At 36.9% G+C, this 27,568-nt stretch overlaps 2 protein-coding genes across 4 annotated transcripts; one reads left to right on the forward strand and one right to left on the reverse strand.

Annotated features, from left to right (window-relative positions):
- Window positions 1-2,256: 2,256 nt before the first annotated feature.
- On the reverse strand, window positions 2,257-8,288 carry ebag9 (estrogen receptor binding site associated antigen 9). The gene is made up of 7 exons (XM_073872368.1): window positions 8,018-8,288; window positions 7,496-7,590; window positions 7,186-7,264; window positions 6,658-6,813; window positions 6,228-6,335; window positions 5,936-6,031; window positions 2,257-3,458 (listed from the first exon to the last, which is right to left on the reverse strand). The coding sequence occupies exons 2-7, from the start codon at window positions 7,576-7,578 to the stop codon at window positions 3,345-3,347; spliced, it is 636 nt and encodes a 211-aa protein (XP_073728469.1). The 5' UTR covers window positions 7,579-7,590; window positions 8,018-8,288; the 3' UTR covers window positions 2,257-3,344.
- A 778-nt stretch (window positions 8,289-9,066) lies between these two features.
- On the forward strand, window positions 9,067-27,293 carry zdhhc3a (zDHHC palmitoyltransferase 3a). 3 transcript variants are annotated; one of them, XM_055210856.2, is made up of 7 exons: window positions 9,067-9,224; window positions 11,061-11,380; window positions 11,473-11,597; window positions 13,274-13,370; window positions 13,528-13,609; window positions 15,650-15,780; window positions 27,030-27,293. In XM_055210856.2, exons 2-7 carry the CDS (start codon window positions 11,081-11,083, stop codon window positions 27,243-27,245), a joined length of 951 nt encoding a protein of 316 aa, XP_055066831.1. In that variant the 5' UTR covers window positions 9,067-9,224; window positions 11,061-11,080; the 3' UTR covers window positions 27,246-27,293. The 3 variants fall into 3 exon arrangements, with proteins under 3 accessions (XP_055066831.1, XP_055066832.1, XP_055066830.1); XM_055210857.2 differs by lacking the exon at window positions 27,030-27,293 and adding an exon at window positions 16,424-16,797 and having other exon boundaries at window positions 9,118-9,353; XM_055210855.2 differs by having other exon boundaries at window positions 9,120-9,353.
- Window positions 27,294-27,568: the final 275 nt, after the last annotated feature.

Here is a 27,568-nt window from a genome sequence, read left to right on the forward strand (position 1 = left end):
ATTTTATCAAACTATACATTATACCATATCCCCCTTTATGGTATACTTTAGGTCTTATAAAGTGAGTAAAGACTCAACACAAAGTCTATAGGATTATTTTATCATTAATGGAATTTAATGTGTTTATTTGCATTGTATATAAAGCAATATTTTAACAAATCATACACTGCAAAAAATTATTTTGATCATTTTGATGATGTTTTTGTCTTTAACAATTGAATTGTGTGCAAGCGATGTCTAGTTTTAGACCAAAAATATCAAATGATAAGTGACGTTGTGCATAAAACAAGCAAAAAATCTGCCAATGGCGTAAGCTAATTTTTCTTGATTTTTTTCTTGAATTTAGTGTTTAAGAAAAATTTTCAAGATTTTTTTGCTTACCCCATAGGCAGATTTTTTTTTATTTGTTTTATGCACAAAATCACTTAAATTTGAAATTTAAATTTAAAATAGACTTATTTACTTGGGTCGTTTTCCTCATTAAGAAAAAGCATCTTAATTTAAGAATTTTTTGATATTTTTACTGAAAACAAGACAAAAATACTAAGAATCTTGAAATTCATTTTTTTAATATATCCCTATATTCCCTTTCTCAGGTCTTATTTGTGTTATCATGTTTTAAGAATCTTATATAAAAATGTTTGAAGAGAAAGATGGTTACAGGAAAGTACATTAGTGCATCCTTAATGGATCTGCTGTAGACGCAAACTCACACGCACGCACGCACGCACGCACACTTTTATGTAATACGAAATATATGGACTAGTTCATGCTTCTCAGCACTTTTACGCAACTGCACTAAATAAACAACCATTACTTAGCAAGTGTATACCCCTGGGTAACCAGAAGAACACACAGTATGTCTTTTACCAGCTGAGACTTGTCTGTTGCATAACACGACCCTGCATGCATAAAACAGCAAGACAGACCAAATGCTTGCTGTTGTTTACTTTGTGTCCAGCTAGACACTGCGCTTGAATGTGATATCTGATAGAATAGTTTTATATTTAAGTGGACATTTCACAACTTTTTCAAGACTTTTTAAAGATGTAAAATAAATCGTTGGTGTCACTGGAGTACATATGTGAAGTTTTAGCTCAAAATACCAAATAGATAATTTATTACAGCATGTTAAAATTGCCGCTTTGTAGGTGTGACAAAAACGTGCTATTTTGGGATGTGCTTTAAAATGCAAATGAGCTGATCTCGGCACTAAATAGAAGTGCTGTGGTTGGATAGTACAGATTAAGGGGTGGTATTATCCCCTTCTGACATCACAAGGGGAGCCAAATTTCAATGACCTATATTTTTCACATGCTTGCAGAGAATGGTTTACCAAAATTAAGTTACTGGGTTGTTATTTTTCATGTTTTCTGGGTTAATAAAAGCACTGGAGACCCAATTATAGCACTTAAAGATGGAAAAAGTCAGATTTTCATGATATGTCCCCTTTACCCTGGAGAACCCACGGGTCAAATTTGGCCAATGTTAATTACTGGTAATAAAAGGGTTCTTGGGTTCTCCAGGGTTAAGGACTTGGAAGAAATCTGTTGTACAATATTTCATATGCGCCTCATTTTAAGAGGCTTTAATACATTAGCCTTGTGCTGTTCTGGTGCAGATGTGCTGTAAAGATTCCTACATTCGTTGTGTGTATATTCAGTTTATTTAATGATCAATTCTTTATTACAGAGAGAAGCTTATATATGCACTATCAGGCGAAACAGAGATCTGCATAGCTGACACTGCAGCAGACAGTGTGTTATGTATAATTCAGTCACAGTTTATTTTCCTCTTTTTGCTTAAGTGGGTCAGGCTGTGAGAGCGTGTGGGACCAGAAGCGTTGCTGAGGCAGATGGGGATTATGACATCACATTCTCATACCCGGAACGTTCCATCGGTCGGGATATTGCATCTGACCTTGAGTCTCTCATCATCTCCAATGACACACATACTGTATAGCAATATATAACAGGTTCATGATTGAACAGTTTGGTTATAGATGAAATACAACATTACTTGACTTGCCGTTGCTCTGAAACACCCAAGGACATCATCTTTACTTTAGCACTGAAGATATTGTACAAGTCAGCTGGTGCATGGGTTTTGAGAGAGAGAGAGATGTTGAAAAAAATAATAGTAGAATTCTCCAGATTAAAACAACAGTTATCCAATTGTTTTTGAGGCTGGACTGTGCATAAAACAGCTTTGAAAGAAGGTATGAACATACATGAGTGAAAAAAAGAAAAGAAAATCAACAATAACAAAAGGTGTGATTTTATTCTGTATTACATAATGATCAGCTTGTATAACTCATGGCTTCATCTTCCTCAATAATCATAGCATGCAGAAGTTATTATCATCAGCACCATCGTCATTTTAATAGGACAATCCTCAGTATTGTACCAATAGACATGATCCATTTATAGACTTGAACAATTTGCCCATTTCTCAATAAAGACACCGGAGAGCTACCCCTGGTAGCATCACTATCTTTTCATTCAGTAAAACTGCGTTAATAGAATGCAGATATCCCTGTGATACATCTAAATTTAAATGTTTATGCCTGTGATCAATGTGGTGAACTGTTTCTACATACAGCAGATTATATCAGGCTTAAAGCTGTACTGAAGGTGAATGTCATTATCTTTCAACACTTCTTAGCAACATACATTGGATAGAAGATGTGTTGGTTGCCAATCTGGATTTTTAAAAATCTAGCATTTCCATGATGACCAACCCACTCCTGATTAAAGCATTTTCCCCTCGCTACATATCTCAACTCTCTTTTCCCAGTAAAGAGAACCATTTCATTTAGCATTTAACCAGATCAAGGTTTAGGTTTAAAACAAAATGTCCATTTTGGAAAAATGTAAGGTCTTTAACAATTATTAGCAGTTAAGACCACGATTACTAGAGAGATATTTGAGAGCAGAAACTGAATTTGCCCACTGTTGAAAGGACAGTTACAAGAGGACAAAGATAAAGAAAATAAAAACAGATGTGAAAAACACAAAGGCCAAAAACACAAACCCAGAATAAACAGAAATATTTAAAATGATTCTGAATAGATTCTTTCAAGTTTTATAAATACTGACACAAAAAACCCATCCAGTATTTTCACCGCAAGAATATTCACAATAACTCATGTACGAGGGAAGGGTTCTTTGTTCTGTGTTTTGTCCAATGTACAAAAAACAAAAAAATAAAATTCTTCCAGACAACGCATGGACTCCAGAAATATCTTGAAGACAGCAGTGTGGTAGCTGGGACGAAACAAGATCGTATTCAACATGTGGTAAGTTGACTGGATGTTGTGTAGAGTGTCCGGTGCTGTATAAATGTTACGAAAGTTTGACGGCGATCTTTTGCTCTTTTTTCATCATTCTTTGCGCCTCTTTCTCCATTTTCTTTCTTTGTTGCTCCATGGCACGTCTTTCTCTCTCCGCCATCTTCTGCTGCCTGCGTACAAGCGAGACAGAGATTTCACTATATTTACTAAAAGTTAGAGTTTGATATAAGCACTACATTTCAATGAGGTGATTAAAGACACATTGAACAAGTAAGCTATAGCAAAGTTATGCTCAGTGTATTGCAGGTTGAAAACAACTTTGATTTTTTACCGCCATCTAGTGGACAAAGACGGAAAACCATCATATTGAATAGGCCATTATACAATTTACTTTGTTTTTGCTGATTAACAGTTTTTGGATTCAGACATGGTAAAATGTGTTTAACAGAGTCGAGAGTACAACACTTGGTATTGGTGGTAGCTAAAGAAAATAAATCAGCCCAAGTATTAAATAAATACAGTGTGCAGGGTTGTATACAACAATGTAAATGCGCAGCATTCCAATTTTGAGGAAACATGCAAGTTTAGTAAAACTTTCAATCACAGCCATGATGATAAATGATCATAAAACTCCTGTTTGAGGGCATATTTAAAGAGACAGTTCACACAAAAAATTAAAATACTGTCATCATTTACTCACCCTGAACCTCTTTCTTTATAAAAAATAAACACAGAGAAAAATATTTTGAGAAATGTTTGTAACTAAACTGTTTTTGAGCACCATTGACTTCCATAGTAATTTTCATTCATACTATGAAAATCAAGGTGCTCCTGTTTCCTGCTTAATTACAAATATCTTAATTTTTCTTCACAGAAATGTATACAGGTTTGGAACAACTCAAGGGTGAGTAAACTTAAAGGTCACATTCTTTCTGATCCCATTTTTTAAACCTTAGTGTGTAATGTTGCTATAATAGCATAAATAATACCTGTAAAATGATAAAGCTCAAAGTTCACTGCCAGGTGATATTTTCTTTAACAGAATTCGCCTTTCAAAGCCTACAGCGAACGGCCGGTTTGGACTAAAGCCTTCTACTTCCTGCATTAATGACGTCACTAGAACAGTTTGTTGACTAAACTCCGCCCACAAGAATATGTCAGTCGCCAGCTAAGCTAACGGCAAGCTAAGCTGCTATCGAATCACAACACACTAAACAAGCTACACAATCAGAACTCGATACGTATTTCTGAAGGAGGGACTCCACAGAACAAAGAAGACATCAGCCCATTTTGAGGACAGTGAAAACTAGGGATGTTAACAATTAATCGATCTTCGATTAGTTGTCGATAAGAATTAAATCGATAAAACTTAACGATTGTCGAAAAAGCAAGCACGTGTGTCCGGCGCCTGCACAAAGCACATACACAGCTGGTGAAAAAACTAACCAAGCGCGAAGAAGTTAAACTAGCCATGATCACAATGATGCTCAATGCCAAACACACATTTGGGCTTTTTGTCCTCATTCGAGACGAGGCTGGCTGCTAACGTAACATAATTGCATCCGCAGAGGATCTGAGAGGGTCAGATGCCGAAAATCTAAACACAGTTAGGATACTGAAAGCAAAGACCCTCTTCAGGGAAGCCTGCAAGATTAGCATAGCAGCGCTGCTAACACTGCTTTACACAGGGAAGGCGTCCCGAAGCCGTTTTTAATAAACAGATTAAAATGAAAAACTTAAATTCTGGCAAGAAACTGTTAAATGTAGACTGTCGTTACACTCTGAACTCCCGCAACATATATCATTGATCATCATCATGACTGGCTGAGGCGCTACACGCTAAACACTGTTGCGGGTTTTCTAATGGAAGGTTGAAGTCTTCATAATATAAGCATCTTTGCTGAAAGTACGCCGCAGGTCAAAAGCTGAGGTAACGACGGGAAAAGTGCCCTTTCGTGTGCTTCTTGGATATAATTACAACAAGCGGTGTATCGACGACTCAGAAAGCGAGGTGAACAACTAGAAAAATAACACTTGATGATAATGAAACTTTTATTTTGTTATGGATGCATGCGACTGTGCGGAGTGCCCGTTATGAGGCGGAGTTTACTGTGTCTATTAGTCATTATATTTCGTTACGAGATTAAATTGATGATTTTTATCAAAACACCAACTACACCGACTCATTTTACAATCCCACTAGCATATTATTTAGACAAAATAAAATCTTTTAATTCGCGTGAGGAAGCTGGCGTTTTTATGCACACTTCTATGTCATTGGCTATATACCACTGCTGTAATGGCTTATTGCACTATTACTGTTAACGATTATTCGATTGATTGATCGTTAATTTAAATGATCATCGAATATGGGAAAATGCATAATTTGACATCCCTAGTGAAAACCTCGGTTTACAGATAAATCAATTGTGTGAAAAATACTGCGTTTTTTACACGTGAAACATGAACACATGTTATATTGTGCACTGTAAATCAAAGCTTCAAAAACAGCGAAAGAACGGGACCTTTAAATGATAACAGAATTTAATTTTTTGGGTGAACTATCCCTTTAACGGATTGAGTTTCAGATACACTGTATAACACTGTACAACACTAACCCATAGTCAGCCCCTAAAAAAATACCTGCCTCATCACTTCCTCTGTCTCCCAGGCTGCATCTGCCTCATCCTCCCAAGCATTTGTGTCCTCCTGCCAGGTGTCAAGATCCCCCAGCTCCGCCTGCAGCTCATAGAGACAAAGCCCTTGTAACATCTGGTGTTAACTCTCAAATAGTTAAACAAAATTTGATAGACCTTTTTACCTCTATTGTGTTCAAACCATTGGTCTCTATAAACTACAAATCTCTTTATAGTATTATACTGGTGTGATAATGGGCATTAGTTATGTGATTTGATGTGATGTTACTAATACTCACAGATGGCTGGATGAAGGACATATCCTGAGAGGCAGCTAATCTACTGGAGAAACCAGAGGAACTGTCTGGCATGGAAAAATTCAGAGGTTCCCTTTTCTTCAGCACAATCTAAAAAATTGAGAAATAGATGTGATATTGGTCCATAATGTCCTTCATACATTACTGTTAAAACTGGATAAATTGAGGTCCAAACACTTGGAACATAAAACAATTATGAGATAAAATAATTTTGAAGATTATAAATAATTTAAAGACTTGCAAAACCTTGTTTATTTATTTTTTCACATTTAAAAGCTGTTTTAAATGCTTTTTATACTGTAAAAAGCTTTATACAGCCCCTTGAAAATAACTCGGCAAGCGAGAATTACCAGAATGATAAATCAATGAGAGAAATAGAAATTACAGTAAAAGCACCTAGTAATGAACCTACTTTTTGTGTTTTCCTGATGGTGGGAGCCATGTCTTTAAAGTAGTCTGGCTCTTCATCTTCGGCTTCATTCTGAGGAGGAACCGTCCCATTACCACCTTCAATTTTAATACTCGTGGGGCCGTCTTCATCCCATGAGCTCCACTCCTCAACTTCAGGCTGCAGGGAATTATACAACAAACATTGACCTATTATTGTAGTCCACATCAGTCAAAGGTCGATAGAACGATCTCAAAACGGGGCACATCGCTCAACACTAGTTTCCATAAGGGGAAAAAATTGTGTTTGAGGTTCACGATATGTCATTACCATGTATAGAACTCTTATTATTCATCTATGCCTAGGTAAATACAGTTTTACATTCTACTGTATGGCACCTTTAAGGTGTACAAGAATACTACTGATATACAATCAACAAAGATTCACAACATTATCATATTGTAATCCACATAAAGATATAATTTTACATCGGCAGTGGCAAATCCAAAATGTGACGCGTGTTTTTAACACGACGCTAAAAGATTCTGAAACCTTTTTTGGTGCGGATGAATAATCAACAGTGGTAGGAAGGGTGATCTGATCTCCGCTCAGCTTGCGTGACCGTCCAGTCCTGCATAAACAAAAGACAACAGTCAAAACATGTGCAGTAAAAATCACACATTATGTAAAATACATTATATTTATTAAACACAACCTGTTCACATAATTGTTGTATGTATTAACCTTATGTCTATGTTGGTATGCATATATTTCTGTCTATTGTGAACATATGATTATTGACAATTTTTAATTTTTATAGATGTTTATTTGCTTAACTCATTGATTAAACTGGTACACTTACCTGCATATCAGTCTTTTCAGGAATGAAAGGAGAGATGCTAAGCAGGTGCATATTTTAAAAAGGCGAAACTGAGCAATGGCCATGGTATGAGTGATCTGAAAGCAAATGGAGAGTAACTTTAGACAACTAGTAAATTTAATGATAAATTAAGGTAAATTGATTCACAATTGCAAAATATATGTACAAATCATAACCGATAACAGACGGCAACTAGTAACAGCTATTCAGACATATGGTTTTTAGTTAAAATGAGTGAGTGTATTATCTATCTATGGGTTTAAAAGGATACTTAGAAATAAGTTACTAAAAATTGGACAAAGGATACACATCAACACGTTGCTACATCCTTATCTGACCTTTAGCAACAAAAATGAAAGAAACTGTAACAGCAATTGCTAATGTTAGCTACGAAGCTAATTGAACATGTTTATTACCTAACAAGGTTAATTTGCTTTAGATAACATTTACAAAGCGTGTATGTGAAAAAATCATGAATTTGGACAGATGCATTAATTTACTCACCGGTCAGGTCAATTAAATACAGTTGATGTTAGTGCAAGCATAGCACGGAGCTAGCAGACCGATTCAAATATAACACTTAATCTCCTACAGATGGAAAGAAACGGAGAGAGTAATGGGTTTTGGCAAAAAAGACATCAGGAAAGCAGAACCATCACTGAGAGATGCTGTCAATGGTGTCAATCTTATCCATATTATTCTGCTGCAGGCAGCCATCGTCCCTTCATTGTACTAGTACTACCCAACACCAACAGGGAACTGGAGCCTGTGGGTTGCCAGATTGTAAATTAACGCGAACCCTATAACTGATTGCGATAATATTTTTAGACATGAATAAATGACGTTAATTACCATATTGACTATAAAATACATGTTTTTAACGCAATATAGAATTTTTTTACAGTATATATTGGAATGTAAAAATTTTATGTATTTAAATAGTAGGAGGTTTTTAATGCAATCTGGCAATTCATGAATGCGTTTTGCGCAAACTTCAAGCGACGCTTTGCTACCATACGGTAGAATAAAGGTCCGTCCCTAAAAAAATACGATTAATAAGATTTAATGTTACTAACTATATGCATGCAGTTATTCATATATCATAAATGAATCAAAATTTGGATAATAAATTAAATGAGGTAAAAATACGGCCATATGGATATTATGAATAAAATATATACATAATAAAATGTGCACATTAATTTAGGTTATTCGAATTGAACTGAGAATTTAATTTTTATTTTCATTATTTAAAAATCAAGATGACATCACAATTTATTCGTGTCACGCGGTATGTGTTCATTTTAACAGCGCTGCGAATAATAAACTAATCATTAGATGTTGAAGTACTTTTCTTAAAAACGTTAGATCATATTTTCCATTTTAGTCAGAAACTAACGTTAATCCCTAGTTTTAAATATATACAAATGCTTATAATTTTAAGTAACGTTATGCAGTTATTATAAAACTACAAAAACATATAATAATCGAATCGGGATTAACTGGAAATACAATACATTTTTCTCTCAGAAACATTATTATCTAGTAATATTTGCCACCCAAATGATTGATTATCATTTCGTATCGTGATCCGGTTGCGTCTAGCAAAAGGGAGGCGTGGCTATCAGTTTCTCCGGTGTCACTCAGGGAAGGGAGGAGCTGGCACGGAAAACAAAATGCTGCATTTTACCATTCCCACTGTGAAAATCGGGTAAATCACATTAGAATTTGTTTTAAAATACTAACCTGGGACATTTCCCATGTTAGTGTGATCCATGCTTTTGATATCTCGGCCTGGGTTTGGCGAACGATCTCGAGGAGCACCAATGTCGTTAGATATGTGAGTATCGCCGTGACCAGGTAGAGTCGTGGTTCCTGTAAACAGCTAGCTTATAAAATTCATACAAAAAAATCAATAACGCGTTAATATGTAATGTTATACCATTTATTCATATCACACGCGGTTTTATGATATGGTAAACAATGCATTTGGACTTCAGTGGGTTAGTCTTGCTGATGTCTTGGCACAGTGGCTGCGTTCTGCGTAATTTGCGCATCGTTTTGCTTTTAACGTTACCTGTTTGTCCAGATTGTCATTAGTTGCAATTTTGCAACACCTATTGTTATTTTGAATGCTGAGTAATGCTTGGCACTCTTGAACAATGCTTGGCTGAAGCAGCTCTCTTTATAGATCGAAACGGACCGGAATTTCATCGGTGGGCACAAAAGTTGGAAGTAGTATTGATTTCGTTATCCAGAAATGAGAAGAGGACTGTTACTACAGTGTGTCCTCTACTGAAATCGTTGGTTGTTGCCAAGTGATTATATGTGTCAGATTGCAGAACCCATACTGCTGCGTTTACTGAATATGACCTTCTGTGTTTCCTAAATATCCACATTTCTGCTCACCATCAGTGGGCTTTCAAGAACTAAATGTAGACTGTCCTGCTGTGAAAACGATAGAAATCCTAATGGTTTCCATAAGTTCCATTATAAACTGTTATGAAATTTTATCTGTTCACTATTAAACCATACCAAAGATCTATTATGTATTGTGTTTTAGGCCTCCGGTAGGATTTAATGAAGTTTTATTGGGTTCAGATAACATCTCACCAATAGAACCCAACACATCACCAGCAGAGACCCACAGAGACCATTATAGTTTTCTATTAAACCAATATGTTCCCATTATATAACCACTAAATCCTTTAGAATTATTATAAAGTTTTCTATTGTTTTAGTGCACTAAAAAATAAAGATGCTAAAAGTGTTATTTGATACCATTTTGGTTCCCCAAGAAGAACCTTTCAGAACTTTTATCCACTACAGAGAACCTTTTGTGCACCAGAAAGGTTCTGTAGATGTTAAAGGGCCAATATTATGCAAAATCCACTTTTACAAGGTGTTTGGACATAAATATGACATAAATGTGTCACAGACTGTAACAACGTAACAACAACCCTACAATGAAAAAATCCACCATTTTCTTCTTTTTTTAATCCCCATTCAACCAAAACATTTTTTATCCTCTTGTTAATGTGATGTCAAATTGAAAAAGGCCCGCCCACAGCCACTGACTGACTGTTTTAGTTTCACCCAAAATCTAATCTTGGTTTGTTTGTTAGCACGTTGTAGCGCTAATGTGGCTAAATATACTATTGTCTCAGACTGTATTTACAGGAATCAGATTTATTTTTAATCGAAGCAATCACTTTCTGTTGGTAAGGGAGTGAGGAGCTGTAGCTCATTTGAATTGAATGGTACACACATGAAAACGGTGCTTCTTTGCGCCCAACCAAATAGGAACATTTTGGATATGCTATGGTATTTTGAGCTAAAACTTTACAGACCCTCATTTTAGGCACACCCGAGACTTATATAACATCTTGCAAAAATGTGTTATATGTGCCCTTTAAAGGTCCTTTATGGAACCATATAGCCTGACAAAGTTCCTTTAGTAACTTTTTTTTATAAGAGTGCAGGGTGTCCAGGTGATCTTTACAACATTTATTCTAAAAATCCATCTCTGTCTATTCTCTCCCGACAGAATGGGAATTCTGTGGTAGGATGAGAACTCCGGTATCACGCTTCAGGGACGTCGAGAGGCAGGCCAACAGCCTCCAGCCCGCTCAGTGTCTTCCACCCTGTCATGAGCGCCCAAACAACATGTGGTTCATTAAAGATGCCTGCGGCATTGTTTGCGCAGTCATCACCTGGTTCCTCGTCTTCTTTGCCGAATTCGTCGTGCTGTTTGTCATGCTTATTCCATCGAAGAACCTGATCTACAGCATGTTGAACGGTGCCCTGTTCAACAGCCTGGCATTCCTCGCCCTGGCGTCTCATTTCAGGGCCATGTGCACAGACCCGGTAGGTTTTACCCACATTAGCAATGTGTTGCCTCCTGGATCTACTGAAATCTCAATGTCGTTTAAAACGTTGCTGATGTTGATGCTTTTCAGGGAGCTGTGCCAAAGGGAAACGCCACTAAAGAGTACATTGAGAGCTTACAGCTGAAGCCAGGGCAGGTGGTGTACAAATGTCCCAAGTGCTGCAGTATTAAGCCAGATAGAGCTCACCACTGCAGGTAAGGGAGTGTATGAAGTCCTTACTTTGGTAATAAAAATATAGAATATTTACTAAGGGCACACTCACATTATCCAAACCAAACTGCGCTCTGGCGTGTTTGACCCCCAAAGCCCCAAAGGTTTGTTTGACTAGTGTGATCTCTCTGTACCACGCCCGGGTGCGGCTTGCAGAGGTGGTCTGGAGCGAGATTCAAAAGGAGAGACGGCAATTGCGCAACCACTCGCCTTCTGAAAAACCTTTTGATGGGTTACATAAATATCCGAGCTGCACACGTGACCGATCAACTAAGCAATACCAAACGACTCGGAATAAAAAAACACAGACTTAACATTACGATGGGTTCCAGTGTTAAGAGAGCGATTTACTTCCTGCTTTGTTCAAAACAATCGCATCCTAATGATAAAAGTGCTCCCGGGCTCGGATCGATAAAAGTACAGTGTGAGTACGTGCTACTGGGGGAGTAGGAAAGGGGAGGGGGCAATCGCGCTGGGGCATGGTTTGGTTTGGATAATGTGAGTGTGTCTTTAGTCTTTATTTCTTCACAGTTCATGGTAAGCATGTCTCTCCTTAATAAAAGGTCATTTTCTGAGTTTGATTGGCATTTTTTACATTATTATAGTCTATTATATAAATATTTCTGAGAGCCATATCTTCAAAAATCTGTTATTTAAAGGATTAGTCCATTTTCTTAAAAAAAAATGCAGATAATTTACTCACCACCATTTCATCCAAAATGTTGATGTCTTTCTTTGTTCAGTCGAGAAGAAATTATGTTTTTTGAGGAAAACATTCCAGGATTTTTTTTTCATTTTAATGGACCTTAATGGACCCCAACACTTAACAGTTTTAATGCAGTTTAAAATTGCAGTTTCAAAGGACTCTAAACGATCCCAAACGAGGCATAAGGGTCTTATCTAGCGAAACAATTGTCATTTTTGGCAAGAAAAATAAAAAATATGCACTTTTAAACCACAACTTCTCTTCTTCCTCCGGCTGTGTGACGAGCCAGCATGACCTCACATAATTGCGTAATGACGTGGAAAGGTCACGTGTTAGATATATGAAATGCACATTTGCGGACCATTTTAAACAATAAACTGACACAAAGATGTTAATTAGTATAATTCCACATACAAGAACGTCGGAACGGTCCTCTTTCTCCACACTTGTAAACACTGGGGCGTAGTTTCGCATACGTCATCCGTGACATCTTGACGTGATGACGTATTGCGTGAGGTTGTGCTGGCGCGTCAGACGACCAGAGGAAGATGAAAAGTTGTGGTTTAAAAGTGCATATTTTTTATTTTTCTTGCCAAAATCACGATCGTTTCGCTAGATAAGACCCTTATGCCTCGTTTGGGATCATTTAGAGTCCTTTGAAACTGCCATTTTAAACTGCATTAAAACTGTAAAGTGTTGGGGTCCATTAAAGTCCATTAAAATGAGAAAAATCCTGAAATGTTTTCCTCAAAAAACATATTTTTTTTTCTACTGAACAAAGAAAGACATCCACAGTTTGGATGACATGGTGGTGAGTAAATTATCTGGTTTTTTTTTTAAGAAAATGGACTAATCCTTTAAGCAGTATTTGTCCTTCTGTTGCTCTGACAGCTTTATATAAATATCTATGTTTATTCTCTACCCTTTTTTTATCCAAACTCTTCATTTCTGCAGTGTCTGCAAGCGCTGTATACGCAAGATGGACCATCATTGTCCTTGGGTAAACAACTGCGTCGGGGAAAGTAACCAGAAGTACTTTGTGCTTTTCACAGTAAGTACTGAAAACATCACACAGACTACTAAAAATTCCATTAACGTACTTGTGTGTTGGCCAACTGTTTATTTTGTATCTATTTATTAGATATTTATTCCATTCCAGTCATTTTAAACAAACACTGACTGCTGATTTAATCTGATCTGTTTTCCAGATGTACATTTGTCTCATCTCCCTGCACGCCTTAGTCATGGTGGTCCTTCATTTTCTCTACTGCTTTGAAGATGACTGGACAAGTAAGTAGGAGGACCAAACCTGACCCCTTTGACCCCTAGTGACTCAGGGGTCAGTTGGTAACCTTGCAGTTTAGATAGTTATGTGCTGGGATTACAACCTAATAGTTTAGGCACAAGTGTCAACACAAAGGTTTCTGTGATTTATCTTGGTCTCTTATTGCATTTTTACAGACTAAATAGCTAATAAATGTACACAATTATAAGAAGACCATGTAGATCTACATCTTATTATGTATTAAATGTTCAGTCTTTGTTTAGTAATGACAGTGCTGTTGGACAATATACTCATATTGTAAAGTTCAGTGGCGGCTCGTGACTGCTCTTCTGAGTGGCGCAAATTTAAAATAAGTGTCATGTGTGTTGCTCGTGTTTTCAAAATATGTGTTTGTTGCGTCATGTGAACAATGTGCATCATGTGTTTTGTCAAAATAAGCGCCTGCTGTACACGCGTCAAAACCGTTTATGATAAAAGAGACGCTCACGTTCACAAAATACACACAAAAGACACTCCCTTAACAGTAAACTCTGATTACGCATGAGATTATGCGAGTATCTGGCAAACCCGAGCGTCTCTTTTATCATAAACCCTTAAGACCTGTCTGCAGCAGGCACTTATTTTGACAAAACACGTGACGCACATAGGTTAACTTGACACGCCAAACTCATATTTTGAAATTACGAACCACACACACATGAAGGGCTACATACATGTTGTGACGAACTTCGCATCGAGCGCCCTCGAAAAAAGAAGTCACCGGCCGCCACTGGTAAAGTTGTTAAGATGGATAACGTCCTTTTTAAAAAAAACTGTGGTATGGCCTAAATAAAATAAGTGTGGTGGTATTAAACAGATCACTGGTGTATTGCTAACCAAGCTTGGTTAAAACAATACACTTCTTGTTGGTGCTAAATCTAGATTCTTTTTAAACGTCATGTTCCCAGTTGCACATGCAGATACGGTGTTGCCAGATATTATTTTAAACCCCTTTTTTTTTTGCAAAAATCTCTCTGGTTGCAGATGTGGCCCAGTATGTGAAAACTCAGTTAATGGGGTGGTTTCCCGGACAGGGATTAAACTAGTCCTAGACTAAAATAAATGTAAGAGCTGTCTAAACTCAAAACCACTTGCACTGACGTATCTTAAAATACATCAGTGTCCTTTGTTTTGCCTCAAAATGCACATAAGTAATGTTTTTAGTAAGGTATGTTTGTTAAAACTAGTCATATTTCCCTATTAAAATCAGGTCTAGTCCTGGCTTAAGCTAATCCCTGTCTGGGAAACCGCCCCAAAGTCATTTTTTATAATTTACTGTTTTTTTACATAAAATTATCTAGCATAATGTAAAGAACATTCTGTGAAAATTAAACGTAATATTTTTAATATCGTCAGGATAAGGTCATATCAAAGATTAATATCAAACTATGATGCTCCTAATCTCACAATTAGATCATGAGACAGGGTCACAAATTACTAAACATTGATCATATTACCCTGCATTCAGGGAATTTATTAGTGGCGGCTCGTGACTGCTCATCCGAGGGGCGCAAATTCAAAATATGTGTTCGGCGTGTCGTGTGTTGCTTGTGTATTCAAAATATGTGTTTTTTGCGTCCTGTGAACCAAGTGCATCACGTGTTTTGTCAAAATTTGACATGCGTCAAAACCGTTTATGATAAAAGAGATGCTCACGTTCACAAAATACACGCAAGACACTCCCCTAACAGTAAACTTTTGATTATTACACGTGAGATTATGCGAGTATCTGGCAAACGCGAGCGTCTCTTTTATCATAAACCCTTTAGACGCGTCTGCAGCAGGCACTTATTTTGACAAGACACGTGATGCACACAGGATTTCTCGACGCGCAGAACACACACATGAAGGGCTACATACATGTTGTGACGAACTTCGCATCGAGCGCCCTCGAAAAAGAAGTCACCGGCCGCCACTGGAATTTATAGTTATTGTTGCATAGCTGGACTAAGTTGTGTATTTGTGTTAAGAGCGTGTGTGTATTCCCTCTCCCTTCCTGACCCCAGAGTGCAGTAGCTTCTCCCCCCCGGCCACTGTCATCCTCCTCATCCTCCTGTGCTTTGAGGGCCTCCTCTTCCTCATCTTCACCTCTGTGATGTTTGGCACCCAAGTCCATTCCATCTGCACCGATGAGACGGTAAGAGATTACTTTATTTCGGCAGTGCCCTAATATATAAAGGAAGTTGTGGCTGACATCTGATCTGCTATTTCTGTTTTAAACAGTGAATGTGTGTGGTTTCACAACACTTCATTGTTGTATGTTATATGATGTATGCAAGAAATGTAACTAGATTGTACTACATCCACACAGGTTATTTGGCACGTGAACAATTAATGTGCAAGGTGACACTTGATTGAAACAGAAGATCTTGTGAACTGCTTACAATTAATTAGAAAGCACAATCCACACTTATCCCGTAGATGCAAGTAGATCATTTGAAACTTATCCTGATGTTGTTATACCCTTGTTTAATTTGTTGGACCAGAGTGAGGTCTGTATTGTGTCCACTAGATGGCGGTGCCAACATGGCTGTAGGCAGTCTGAACTCTTGTGCATTCTGTAGGAAATGGCCTTCATTTTTGTGTACTTTATGGCTTAGGAAAGATTGTGGTTTTGATATTAAAACTTGTGCACCCTTTTGTGTTTAAAATGTGGTTAGGATTCCTTTTTTTTGTGGGTCAGTTGTTCTTTCCTTCCTTTAATTTTGTATTATTCACTGTTACACATATCTGAGGCAGGTGTGACATCACACACTCTGAAGTGTATCTCTTGTTTTTAGGGCATAGAGCAGTTGAAAAAGGAAGAGAGAAGATGGGCTAAAAAAACAAAATGGATGAACATGAAGGCGGTTTTCGGACACCCCTTCTCAATAGCATGGTTTAGCCCATTTTCAACGCCCGACCACGGGAAAGCTGACCCCTACCAGTATGTGGTCTGAGTTCAGGAAGCTTTAAGCTAGGAACTGGATGGCACTTGGACCGCCCTCATAATCGAAAGCCTCTGCGTCTTTGTTTGTAATCTAGACCTGAGCGGAGCATTTACCCGAATCACCAAATTTATTATTCTATTTTTAGGGGAACAAATGGTCGCGCATCCAATCATTTTTGCCTGCATTCATCTTTATTAAAAAGGAAAATTGAGGCTTTACATTTATCATGTCGTAAACACAGCATCTCTGCCTGGCTATACTAAAATGAAGAAGAATGATGGTGAAGAAATTTATGCTAATATAATCACAATTGATGTAATCCTTTAGAACTGTCAAAAGTTATGACCTTCTCTTTGAAGTACTTGGATACTTTCTTTGAATTTTTTTCTCCCTATAACTTGCTGCCGTAACTAATGTAAGAGCACTGACAACCGTTCACTAAAATGATGTATGTGACCCTGGACCACAAAACTAGTCATAAGTGTCAATTTTAAAATTTTGAAAGCTGAATAAATGAGCTTTTCATTGATGTATGGTCTGTTAGGATAGGACAGTATTTATCAGAGACACATCTATTTTAAAATCTAAGGGTGCAAAAAAATATATGTATTGAGAAAATTGCTTTAAAAGTTGTCCAAATGAAGTCCTTAACAACTGCATCCTCTCACAAAACATATTTACTTAATGGGGCGGTTTCCCGGACAGGGATTAGAGTAGTCCTAGGCTTAAACACTTTTAAGAGCTGTCCAAACTGAAAACAATTTGCACTGAAATATCTTAAACTACATCAGGGCCCTTTGTTTTACCTCAAAATGCACACAAGTAATGTTTTTAGTAAGGCATGTTTGTTAAAACTAGTTATATTTCCTAATTAAACTAAGGCCTAGTCCTGGATTAAGCTAATCCTGGTCCGGGAAATCGCCCCAATATCCTAATGATTTTTGGCATAAAAGAAAAATCTATAATTTTGACCCATACAATTTTGGCTATTGCTATATACCCTTGCGATTTAGAATTGGTTTTGTTATCCAGGGTCACATTGTGCTTACAGTTAAAAGAGATGTTTAACATAAATCTCTTGGCTGTGCAGCAGAACAGTGTAAACAATAAAGCAAGCTTAATAGGGGTGTAAATGTTTATGCTGACAATGCTTGGATTCAATTGTAATTCTTTACACCAATATTGACTTGGTAAAATATGGTTAAGATCTTGATAATATATACGGTTTTACTAGATAATGTTGATTAATAATTTTCTAAATGTTCTATAATATCCACATAATGATACACCAGTTTTTATTTAAAGGGGACATATCATAAAAATCTGACTGTTGTTAGTGCTATAATTGGATCCACCTTCTATAAACCTAGAAAATCTGAAAAAGAACAACCCAGTACTTTTGGTAAACCATTCTCTGTGCAAGCATATGAAAAAAATTGGTCATTGAAAATTGGCTCCCCTTGTGATATCAGAAGGGGATAATACCGCCCCTTAATCTGCACTGTCCAATCACGTCACTGCCATTTAGTGCAGAGATCAGCTCATTTGCATTTTAAAGGACACACCCAAAACAACACATTTTGCTCAAACACATTTTCACCTACAATGTGGCAATTTTAACATGCTATAATAAATTATCTATATGGTATTTTAAGCTAAAACTTCACATATGTACTCTGGAGACACCAAAGATTTATTTTACATCTTAAAAAAGTCTTCTGAAATGTCCCCTTTAAACAAGAATTGCATTTTGGAAAATATTTAAATCTATTATTAAATTGCGTAATCAATGCATTAAATTTTTACACCCCTAAAGCTTTACAGTATATTACACATTTTACAAAAACGTGCTTTAAATTAGTTTGGGCGCCTTTGCAACTATACAAATAATTTTATGGGGAACACATTGCTAAATGCATTAGCTAACATGTACTTACAATATAGTTTTTCAGCATTTATTAATATTTGTTAATATTATTTAATGACAATTAATAATGTTAGATCATTGAGCAGTAACAGCGACAACTTTAAATTATAAAAATGTATTAGTAAATGCTGAAATTAACTAACAATGAACAATACATACGGGTGATTCTCACGAAAACTTGGTTTTAAAAATGTCAAGCATGAAAATGTAAAAATTGCTTAAATTTACTTTTTTTCCCACCAGACATTGAAAAACAAAGTCTGGAGTAAATGGGAACATTAATTTAAAAACTTTTACTTATCATTTAACACTTTTTGTAACATAATTTAAAAAATTAGTCCTAAAAAATCTCATTACCGCAACAGTCAGAAAACATCAACACTGACATATTTTCAAAATGACATGACAAACCTGAAAGAACATAATTTGGAGATTCTGCACATTTAAAATCAAAGTATTATGCTTCTATTAATTAAATTAACATTTAATAAGCATCTGTTGCGGTAATGATAATCAAAATGTCGTGTAAGCATTCTGACAAGACAGTATTTCAAATTAACTGTAAAAAAATGATCTTACCTGGTAGCCATCTTGAAGTAACTGGTCCATGTGCTTGGTCACTCAAAATCAAACTTTATTAAAATTCTGTATGTGTGCTTAAACTGTTCTCAAAAAGTGTTGCGGAGGATGAGAACATCAGGCATGGACACATCATTTTCCTAATTGTTCTTCATTATTATTATAATACATGAATATTCAGTAAATATTTTTTCTGTCATCTAAAGTAGTCTAGCAAAACATCCATTTATTTGTTTTCTTAATATTTTTGTGTTAATTTGATTAAATTACAACATAACGCATGTTCAAACACAGCCGGACACATTGCGGTAATGAGAATTTCAGCAGAAAATGAGATAAAATTTACAATTATAAATTCTTATGTTGAAATCACACATTGTGCAAGGAAGAACACAGTATTGTGTTAATTCTGATGCTTTTTAATGTGTAACGTACATGAAACGTTACTTGTTTATAATGTATTTAGTTATTTTTATTTAGATATTGCCCTTTTTGGTTTTCACCTGTAATACCATGGAGAACCTCATGGGGGCACTAATGGGGAATTTAGCATATATGCCCAGTTACCATAGAGTAAGTTAGCTTTGTTTGGGATTCAGCCCATGTGTTTGTGCTCCCTCTCATATATGGCATCTAAAGTCCTTTTGTGGAGAACTCTTTGAGTTTCAGCTCTACTGTGAGTATGAGATGATCATATTATGGATGTGTTTGCAAATGGGTCTATTGATGTTGGTTATTTGTTTTCTTTTAGAAAGGACTTTTTGTTATACATGGAAAAAAAGATAAACCTCGTTGTTTTGAGTGAAGCTTGTTGGTAGCAACTATATTCTGAAGGAATCCTTGTGTCTTCATTTATGGTCTTCACCAGTGGATTAATTCTGTTTTCTGTCAACATTGGAACTGAGTGTTGCTTTTATTGCTGTGGCCTCTTGGCAGCGTTGAGGACAGCGGGCCTATGGACAGAATTCCAGTTTACCTTGTCTTCCAATGAGGAATTGGGGATTTAATAATTGTATCAAATTCAAGTATTGCTCTGGACTTTGAACTTTAACATTGTCATCTAAACTTAAATGTAATGAAGACTCATGATGTTGTTTCTATGTATATATTGTTTTCTTTGAATATGTTTGGGAGCATATGTGGGATAAATAAAATAAGGAGATCATTGATTTTGTGTAAAGGTTATTAAACAGTACAGCTCGATTATCTGTTGAATCCCCTCAGAGTAACATCTATATTGAGAGTGTGTTACAGATTGGCGCCCGAACACGGACTTCATAAGATATCCCGTTTAAATATAAATTTCGTCTGTACTGTTACCTTTTCACAAATGATTGTCATAAATCATCATCTGCTATGGAGGAGAGATTTGATTTTTCAGATAGAGCTTTCAGACAACATAGAGACCCAATAGCTAATCTTGTAGATACCTTTAATGAATTATATATAGACTCTGAAGAAGAACAAGAAAGTGAAACCATGTCCAATGAGCAGGTAATTGACCCCATTGCTAACCCAGTTGATTTGCCATTACCTCCTCCACCCCTTGAGTTTCATGAAGATGGGCTACCATCAAATAATGAAAACCAGCGCATGTCTAGCATTGAAGAGCATCTGGCTGATATTGAGCATCGGATCGTTAACCTTGCTACTTCTGAAATGGTGAGTGAAAATTTTCAAAAATTTGAAGAGAGATTCAACTATGGTTTACAAAGAGAATTGGACCGTGTTAAGCAGATGTTTCAATCTAAACTTGAAGATTTGAACCGAAGTTTTGTGGATTGTTTAAAACGAAGAGATAAACAAATAGAACAAAAATTCAAAACTGTTGAATCATTTATCCCAAAACCGTTGCATACTAGTACCACAACTACACACAAAATGTACCAGACCTCACCTGACTCAGTTGCTCAGAAGAGTTTGGGACCAGTACCGTATGCGCCTTTTCCATGTTCAAATCCGCCAATTAAAATTGAATTGCCTACATTTAGCAATCTTGATTCAGAAGATCCAGTTGAATTTATTGATAGGTTTGAAGAATACAATGAGCTGAGACCTTTGTATGATGAAGAGCTGTTAGCATCGTTGGCGGTGAGTTTGAAAGGAACTGCCAAGAGTTGGTGGAGAGCAGAAAAACCAAGTATTAGAGACTGGTCCTCTTTTAAGGAAAAGTTTCTCTTTTCTTTTTTAAATGAAGACCACAAAGAAGTTGCTGCTCAAAAGTTAGCAAATTATCATCAAGGGGTTAATGAGAATATCAGGGACTTTGCTTTTAATTATAGAGCGCTGTGTCTGAAGAACAACTCTCAAATGACTGAGCTAGAGATTGTACAGGCAACTTTACGAAATTGCAATCCTCGACTTGCTTCATTGCTAAGAGGTACAGTAAAGACTGTCGATGATCTGGTTCGACTCGGAACTCAAATAGAGAAGGACTGGGATGAGAACAAGAGGAGATGGAAACAAGGTAAAGATGAGGAGCAGAGAAAGAATGCAGCTGGTGGGAGAGGACAACAAAGTCACCTCATGCTGATGGATCCTACTCCCAGCTCTCATAATTCTAGTGTACTGCAAACTTCAATCATTTTAAACCAATGCTACTTTAATGCTGTAATTGACACCGGAAGCACTTTTTCATTGCTGCAGCACAGAGTTTGGCAGAGGTTGAAAAGGAAGGATGAGCTTCTTACGAAAAGTTCCCAAACGTTCATGCTTGCTAATGGTCAAAGTCAAAGAACACAGGGTAAGATTGTTTGGGAATGTGAAATATATGGAGTGAAACGTGATGTCACATTCTACGTAATGGACAATGAAAACCTGGCTGTGCCTGTCATCCTGGGATTGGATTTTCTGAAAGAAGCTAAAGTAGTCATTGATTTTAATTCTTCATGTGTTTATGTACCTGATGCCAGTTCTAATCACCCCATGTGTTTTAGCGAACCTCAAGAGGTAGCTAATGTCAAGTTCTATGCTGCTCAAAGTGTTGGGTGGATCCCTAAAGAAGAAGACCACCAACTTATTGAACAAGCAGTGGAAAATTCTCATGTACCAATACAGGTAAAAAGTCAACTGAAGCATCTTTTGTGTGAATGGCCAACAGTTTGTACTCATAAGATAGGTCGCACAAGTTGCATCAAACATGAAATTAAAACTAATGATGAACTTCCTTTGAGAAAGAAGCCTTACAGAGTTTCAAGAGCCAAAAATGATTTTATTGAAGAACAAATCCAAGAGTTACTTCAACAAAATATAATTAGACCTTCCACTTCACCCTGGGCTTCTCCGGTTGTAGTAGTGGATAAAAAGGATGGTGGTCTTCGAATGTGTGTGGATTATCGAGGGCTTAACTCTAAAACTCATCTTGATGCGTTTCCAATGCCACACATTACTGATATTTTAGATGCTTTGCAAGGAGCCAAGGTATTTAGCACACTGGATTTGAAGAGTGGTTACTGGCAAGTGGAGATGAGTCCTGATAGTGTGGAGAAGACTGCCTTCACAACAGCATCAGGATTATATGAATTTTTGTGTTTACCATTTGGACTCAAAAACTCTGCAGCTTCATTTCAGCGTTTGATGGAGCAAGTTCTCAGAGAACATAAGAACAAGTTCTGTATGGTATACATAGATGACATCATTGTGTACTCACCAGACATTCAAACACACTTACATCATCTCCAACTAATATTCAATAGTCTGCACACTGCTGGTCTTACTCTCAATCTCAAGAAATGCAAATTTATCCATTCATCATTGGACTACTTAGGTCACACCATCACTGCTGAAGGAGTTAAAGTGAATGTTGACAAGGTCGAAGCAGTGAAAATGTTTCCCCCGCCAACTTCTTTAAAGGAATTACAGAGGTTCTTGGGACTTGCAGCATGGTATCACCGGTTCATCTCAGATTTCTCTACTAAGGCAGCAGCACTACATGCCCTAAAGAAAAAAGGAGGTAAATGGATGTGGACTGATGAATGCCAGAAAGCATTTGAGTTACTTAAAGATGAACTGACCAAAGCCCCTGTGTTAGGTACACCCAATTTCAATGTGCCCTTTTCAGTGCAAACAGATGCAAGCGATATCGGATTAGGAGCTGTGTTAACACAAGAAGTTGATGGAGAAGAAAAGGTGATTGCATATGCATCCAGATTGCTGAGAGGTGCTGAGAGGTCCTACTCTGTTTCCGAGAAGGAATGTTTAGCGGTAGTCTGGGCAGTAGAAAAATGGCATCATTATCTTGAAGGCAATGCTTTTGAAGTGGTCACAGATCATGCTTCCCTGGTTTGGCTTTTCCAGCACCCAAAACCTTCATCTAGGCTGGAAAGATGGACTATTAGACTTCAAGGATATCACTTCACAGTTCGTTACAGAAGAGGACAGTGTAATGTGGTACCCGATGTTTTGTCAAGAAGACATGTAGATGAGTCAACGGCCATCCTCTTGCACACACCTGCAAAACGACCTTTCAATCCAGTCACTTGTGAGCTACCAGTGGATTTGTCTCAGGTTGCTGATGACCAAAAGAACGATGCAGAAGGTCAAGAGCTCTTTCTGAAAGCTGAAGATCAAAGTTCTAAGGATATTATGAGAACGCAATATGTTGTCAAGAATGATGTTTTGTTTAGGAGTGTACCTGTAGCCAAAGGAGGACAGAGGTTTCAGTTGCTGGTGCCTACTAACTTAAAGGAGGTGTTCTTAAATTATGCTCATGACAATCCACTAAGTGGTCACTTAGGCAAATTCAAAACATTGATGAGATTACTGGAATTTGTGTACTGGCCATCCATACGTACAGATGTCTGGCAATACTGTAAGCAGTGTGAGAAATGCCAGCAACATAAACCTACTAACCTGAAGCCAGCTGGAGCTCTCCAAAGTGTACCCATTGTAGAGCCTGGATATATGATTGGAATGGACATCATGGGTCCATTTCCTAGAAGTTCTCGACAAAATCAGTATCTCTTAGTCATCGTAGATTATTTCTCAAAATGGGTGGAAATTTTCCCTATGAGATCTGCTAAGTCTACCATTATTTCCAGAATTCTTATTGAAGAAATATTTACAAGATGGGGTACCCCAGCTTACATTGTTTCAGATAGAGGCACTCAGTTTACCTCAAACCTCCTGCATCAATTATGCAAACAGTGGCAGGTAACTCAGAAACTTACAACTGCTTACCATCCACAATCAAACCTGACCGAACGCATCAATCGTAATCTTAAAGTTATGATTGCTACATATGTTGAGAACAACCATCATACCTGGGATCAATGGATCTGTGAATTCCGATTTGCTTTGAACACAGCTTGGCATGAAAGCACAGGATTTTCACCTGCAGAAATAGCCCTGGGACGTCAACTAAAAGGACCACTACAAAGAGCTCTGCAGAGTCCGCCAGACCCAGATCATCCAAGCTATGATACCATTGAACGACAAGAACTATTGTTTGAATCTGTACGAAAAAATGTGGATAAAGCACAAGCCAAACAGAAAAAGTATTACGACCTCAAGAGAAGAAACCAAGACTTCCAAGAGGGTGACTTAGTTTGGGTGCGTACTCATCCTCTTTCTAGTGCAGATGATGGTTTTATGGCCAAGATTTCTCCAAAATGGAGAGGACCAGCTAAAATAGTCAAAAGGTTGGGTCCAGTAAATTATAAAGTGGTAATGTTGTCTGATTCTAAACAAGTTGATAGTTATCATACACAAAATCTGAAAATTTGTCATGTGTCAAATTTTGATACCAAAGGGAAGGGTATGTAACGTACATGAAACGTTACTTGTTTATAATGTATTTAGTTATTTTTATTTAGATATTGCCCTTTTTGGTTTTCACCTGTAATACCATGGAGAACCTCATGGGGGCACTAATGGGGAATTTAGCATATATGCCCAGTTACCATAGAGTAAGTTAGCTTTGTTTGGGATTCAGCCCATGTGTTTGTGCTCCCTCTCATATATGGCATCTAAAGTCCTTTTGTGGAGAACTCTTTGAGTTTCAGCTCTACTGTGAGTATGAGATGATCATATTATGGATGTGTTTGCAAATGGGTCTATTGATGTTGGTTATTTGTTTTCTTTTAGAAAGGACTTTTTGTTATACATGGAAAAAAAGATAAACCTCGTTGTTTTGAGTGAAGCTTGTTGGTAGCAACTATATTCTGAAGGAATCCTTGTGTCTTCATTTATGGTCTTCACCAGTGGATTAATTCTGTTTTCTGTCAACATTGGAACTGAGTGTTGCTTTTATTGCTGTGGCCTCTTGGCAGCGTTGAGGACAGCGGGCCTATGGACAGAATTCCAGTTTACCTTGTCTTCCAATGAGGAATTGGGGATTTAATAATTGTATCAAATTCAAGTATTGCTCTGGACTTTGAACTTTAACATTGTCATCTAAACTTAAATGTAATGAAGACTCATGATGTTGTTTCTATGTATATATTGTTTTCTTTGAATATGTTTGGGAGCATATGTGGGATAAATAAAATAAGGAGATCATTGATTTTGTGTAAAGGTTATTAAACAGTACAGCTCGATTATCTGTTGAATCCCCTCAGAGTAACATCTATATTGAGAGTGTGTTACAAATGTTACTATATTACACATTTTAAAGCTAAAATCATTAGTGCCGTGGTGTTTCAATGGTTTCGTGAGAATCACCCATAGCATTTTTTAATCTTAGTTCATGTTAGCTATTGCATTAACTAATGGTAACAAATACAACCTTACTGTAAAGTGTTAACATTTTATGTGATAACTTAAAAATGGCTGTCAATTTAAAAAAATGTTTATGATACTGTTTTTTGTATGTTTAGGGTTTGTTTACTTTTTTTTAGTACACTTGGTTTTGAAGGAATGATGGGAAAGTTTGGGAATGTAGGAATTTGACTTTAATATATAACTACATCTACATACAGTATACAAACATATGTAATATATTATCTGGCTTAGTACATGACAGATATAAAGTGTTTTTGGAATGCCGTTCCAAACCATTGTTGCCATTGTTTGGGTTGGTTTCATGTTTTCCATTTTATTAATGTAAATATTTATATGAATGTAAGAAATGTGCTTTACTTTTTTGTGTGTGTGCATGGGTGTGTGTGAAAAAGACAATCATTCTTTCTTTTGACAAAGGGTGAATTAAAAACGTGAAAAGCCTTGGGTGTTGAAACGGTCTGACCAGCGTTTTGTTTTAATAGTTTTTAATGTTGGATTTCTTAAATTCCAAACCACATACAAAACTGTCTTTGCCTTTTAACAGTGTGAAATAAGATTACAGGAAAAACATCAGATGAGATGCCATTGACATTGCACAATTCCTGACTGTGTTGTAATCTTTCAAGAGCTCCAAATATTTAAAAAATCTGCTTGGTTTCTGTCTGTCTACTTCCTGCCTCTTTTGGTCACTAACCTACTTTCCCCCCATTTTGTATATGCTCCCTTGTGTGCTTGTTTGAATTGTTTCCTTGCTCAGAAATCTACAGACATTTGGGGAATGAAAATGGATGAAAAATCAACTAATCATATTTAGTGTTGAATTAAGCCTGATGTCACTATTTGATTGGTGTAAGATGGAGGTAAGCTGGTATAAAGCAGTTCAATCCATCAGCTCCAGCATCACACAATGTGCTTACTGCCTGAATGCATGTTATTTGAAATACTCTTTATTGTATTAGGCATGAGAAGTCGAGGCATGCTGCATGCAAGATGTACTTTTAATTTGTCCTATAAAGTTACATTCATTTCAGTTATAATACACATCAGAATCATGCAGGTGCATGAGTAAAATCTGACATTTTCCTTTACCCTTTTACCATAATAACCACTTGCTTTCTTTTACAGTCACATCTATGTATTTTAAGTTGGTAATGTGCCAGTGTAGATGTTGTCTGCATCTATTATTATTTCGAATCTGGCAGGTCTCATTGAAGTGTTGTTTTGTTGCAGGGGATTGAAAGGTTAAAGCGTGAAGACCCTACGTGGCAAAAGATCTCGTCCTGGGAGGCTATGAAGATAGCATTTGGGGGTCCTCTGTCTGTGTCCTGGTTGAGCCCTTTTACAGACTGTACGTGCCAGAAAGACACTTCGGATCATGTTCCTGTGTTTCCACAGGGTGAAATCATTGAGGAGGATGTGATAGAGATTCCTCTGGAATCTCATTAGGTCCAATTGTGTTTGCTGCTGAAGTAAACCGTGAAGACTGAAATGAGACATCCCGTTTTAAAGCTTGCAATTTGTATTTAAGCTGGTGCTATGGAACTGAAGTGTGTACTGTAAGTACTGCACCAATGTGCCTTAAAAATATCTCGGTTTTCCTACATTTCACTCAAACATTCACATTTATTTGATTTTACCTTGAACATAGAGTCATTTTTTTTTACGATGGCTTGTTTATCTGATTCTTATACAAATGCTATCACTGGGGTGGTGCTCTTTCAAAAAGTACACCATTGTACCTAAAGGGTGCATATTAGTACCTCAAAGGT

Source organism: Misgurnus anguillicaudatus, chromosome 10, assembly GCF_027580225.2.
Source record: "Misgurnus anguillicaudatus chromosome 10, ASM2758022v2, whole genome shotgun sequence".
Lineage (NCBI taxonomy): Eukaryota > Metazoa > Chordata > Actinopteri > Cypriniformes > Cobitidae > Misgurnus > Misgurnus anguillicaudatus.

Coding starts and splice junctions, on each gene's coding strand:
- zdhhc3a (XM_055210856.2), top strand. CDS start 11,081: ATGAGAACTCCGGTATCACGCTTCAGGGACGTCGAGAGGCAGGCCAAC. Junction 13,610..15,649: donor CTTTGAAGATGACTGGACAA/GTAAGTAGGAGG, acceptor TCCTGACCCCAG/AGTGCAGTAGCTTCTCCCCC. Junction 15,781..27,029: donor CCATCTGCACCGATGAGACG/GTAAGAGATTAC, acceptor GTTTTGTTGCAG/GGGATTGAAAGGTTAAAGCG.
- ebag9 (XM_073872368.1), bottom strand. CDS start 7,578: ATGGCCATTGCTCAGTTTCGCCTTTTTAAAATATGCACCTGCTTAGCA. Junction 7,265..7,495: donor CTGAAAAGACTGATATGCAG/GTAAGTGTACCA, acceptor TTGTTTATGCAG/GACTGGACGGTCACGCAAGC. Junction 3,459..5,935: donor CAGAGGAAGTGATGAGGCAG/GTATTTTTTTAG, acceptor GTACGCAGGCAG/CAGAAGATGGCGGAGAGAGA.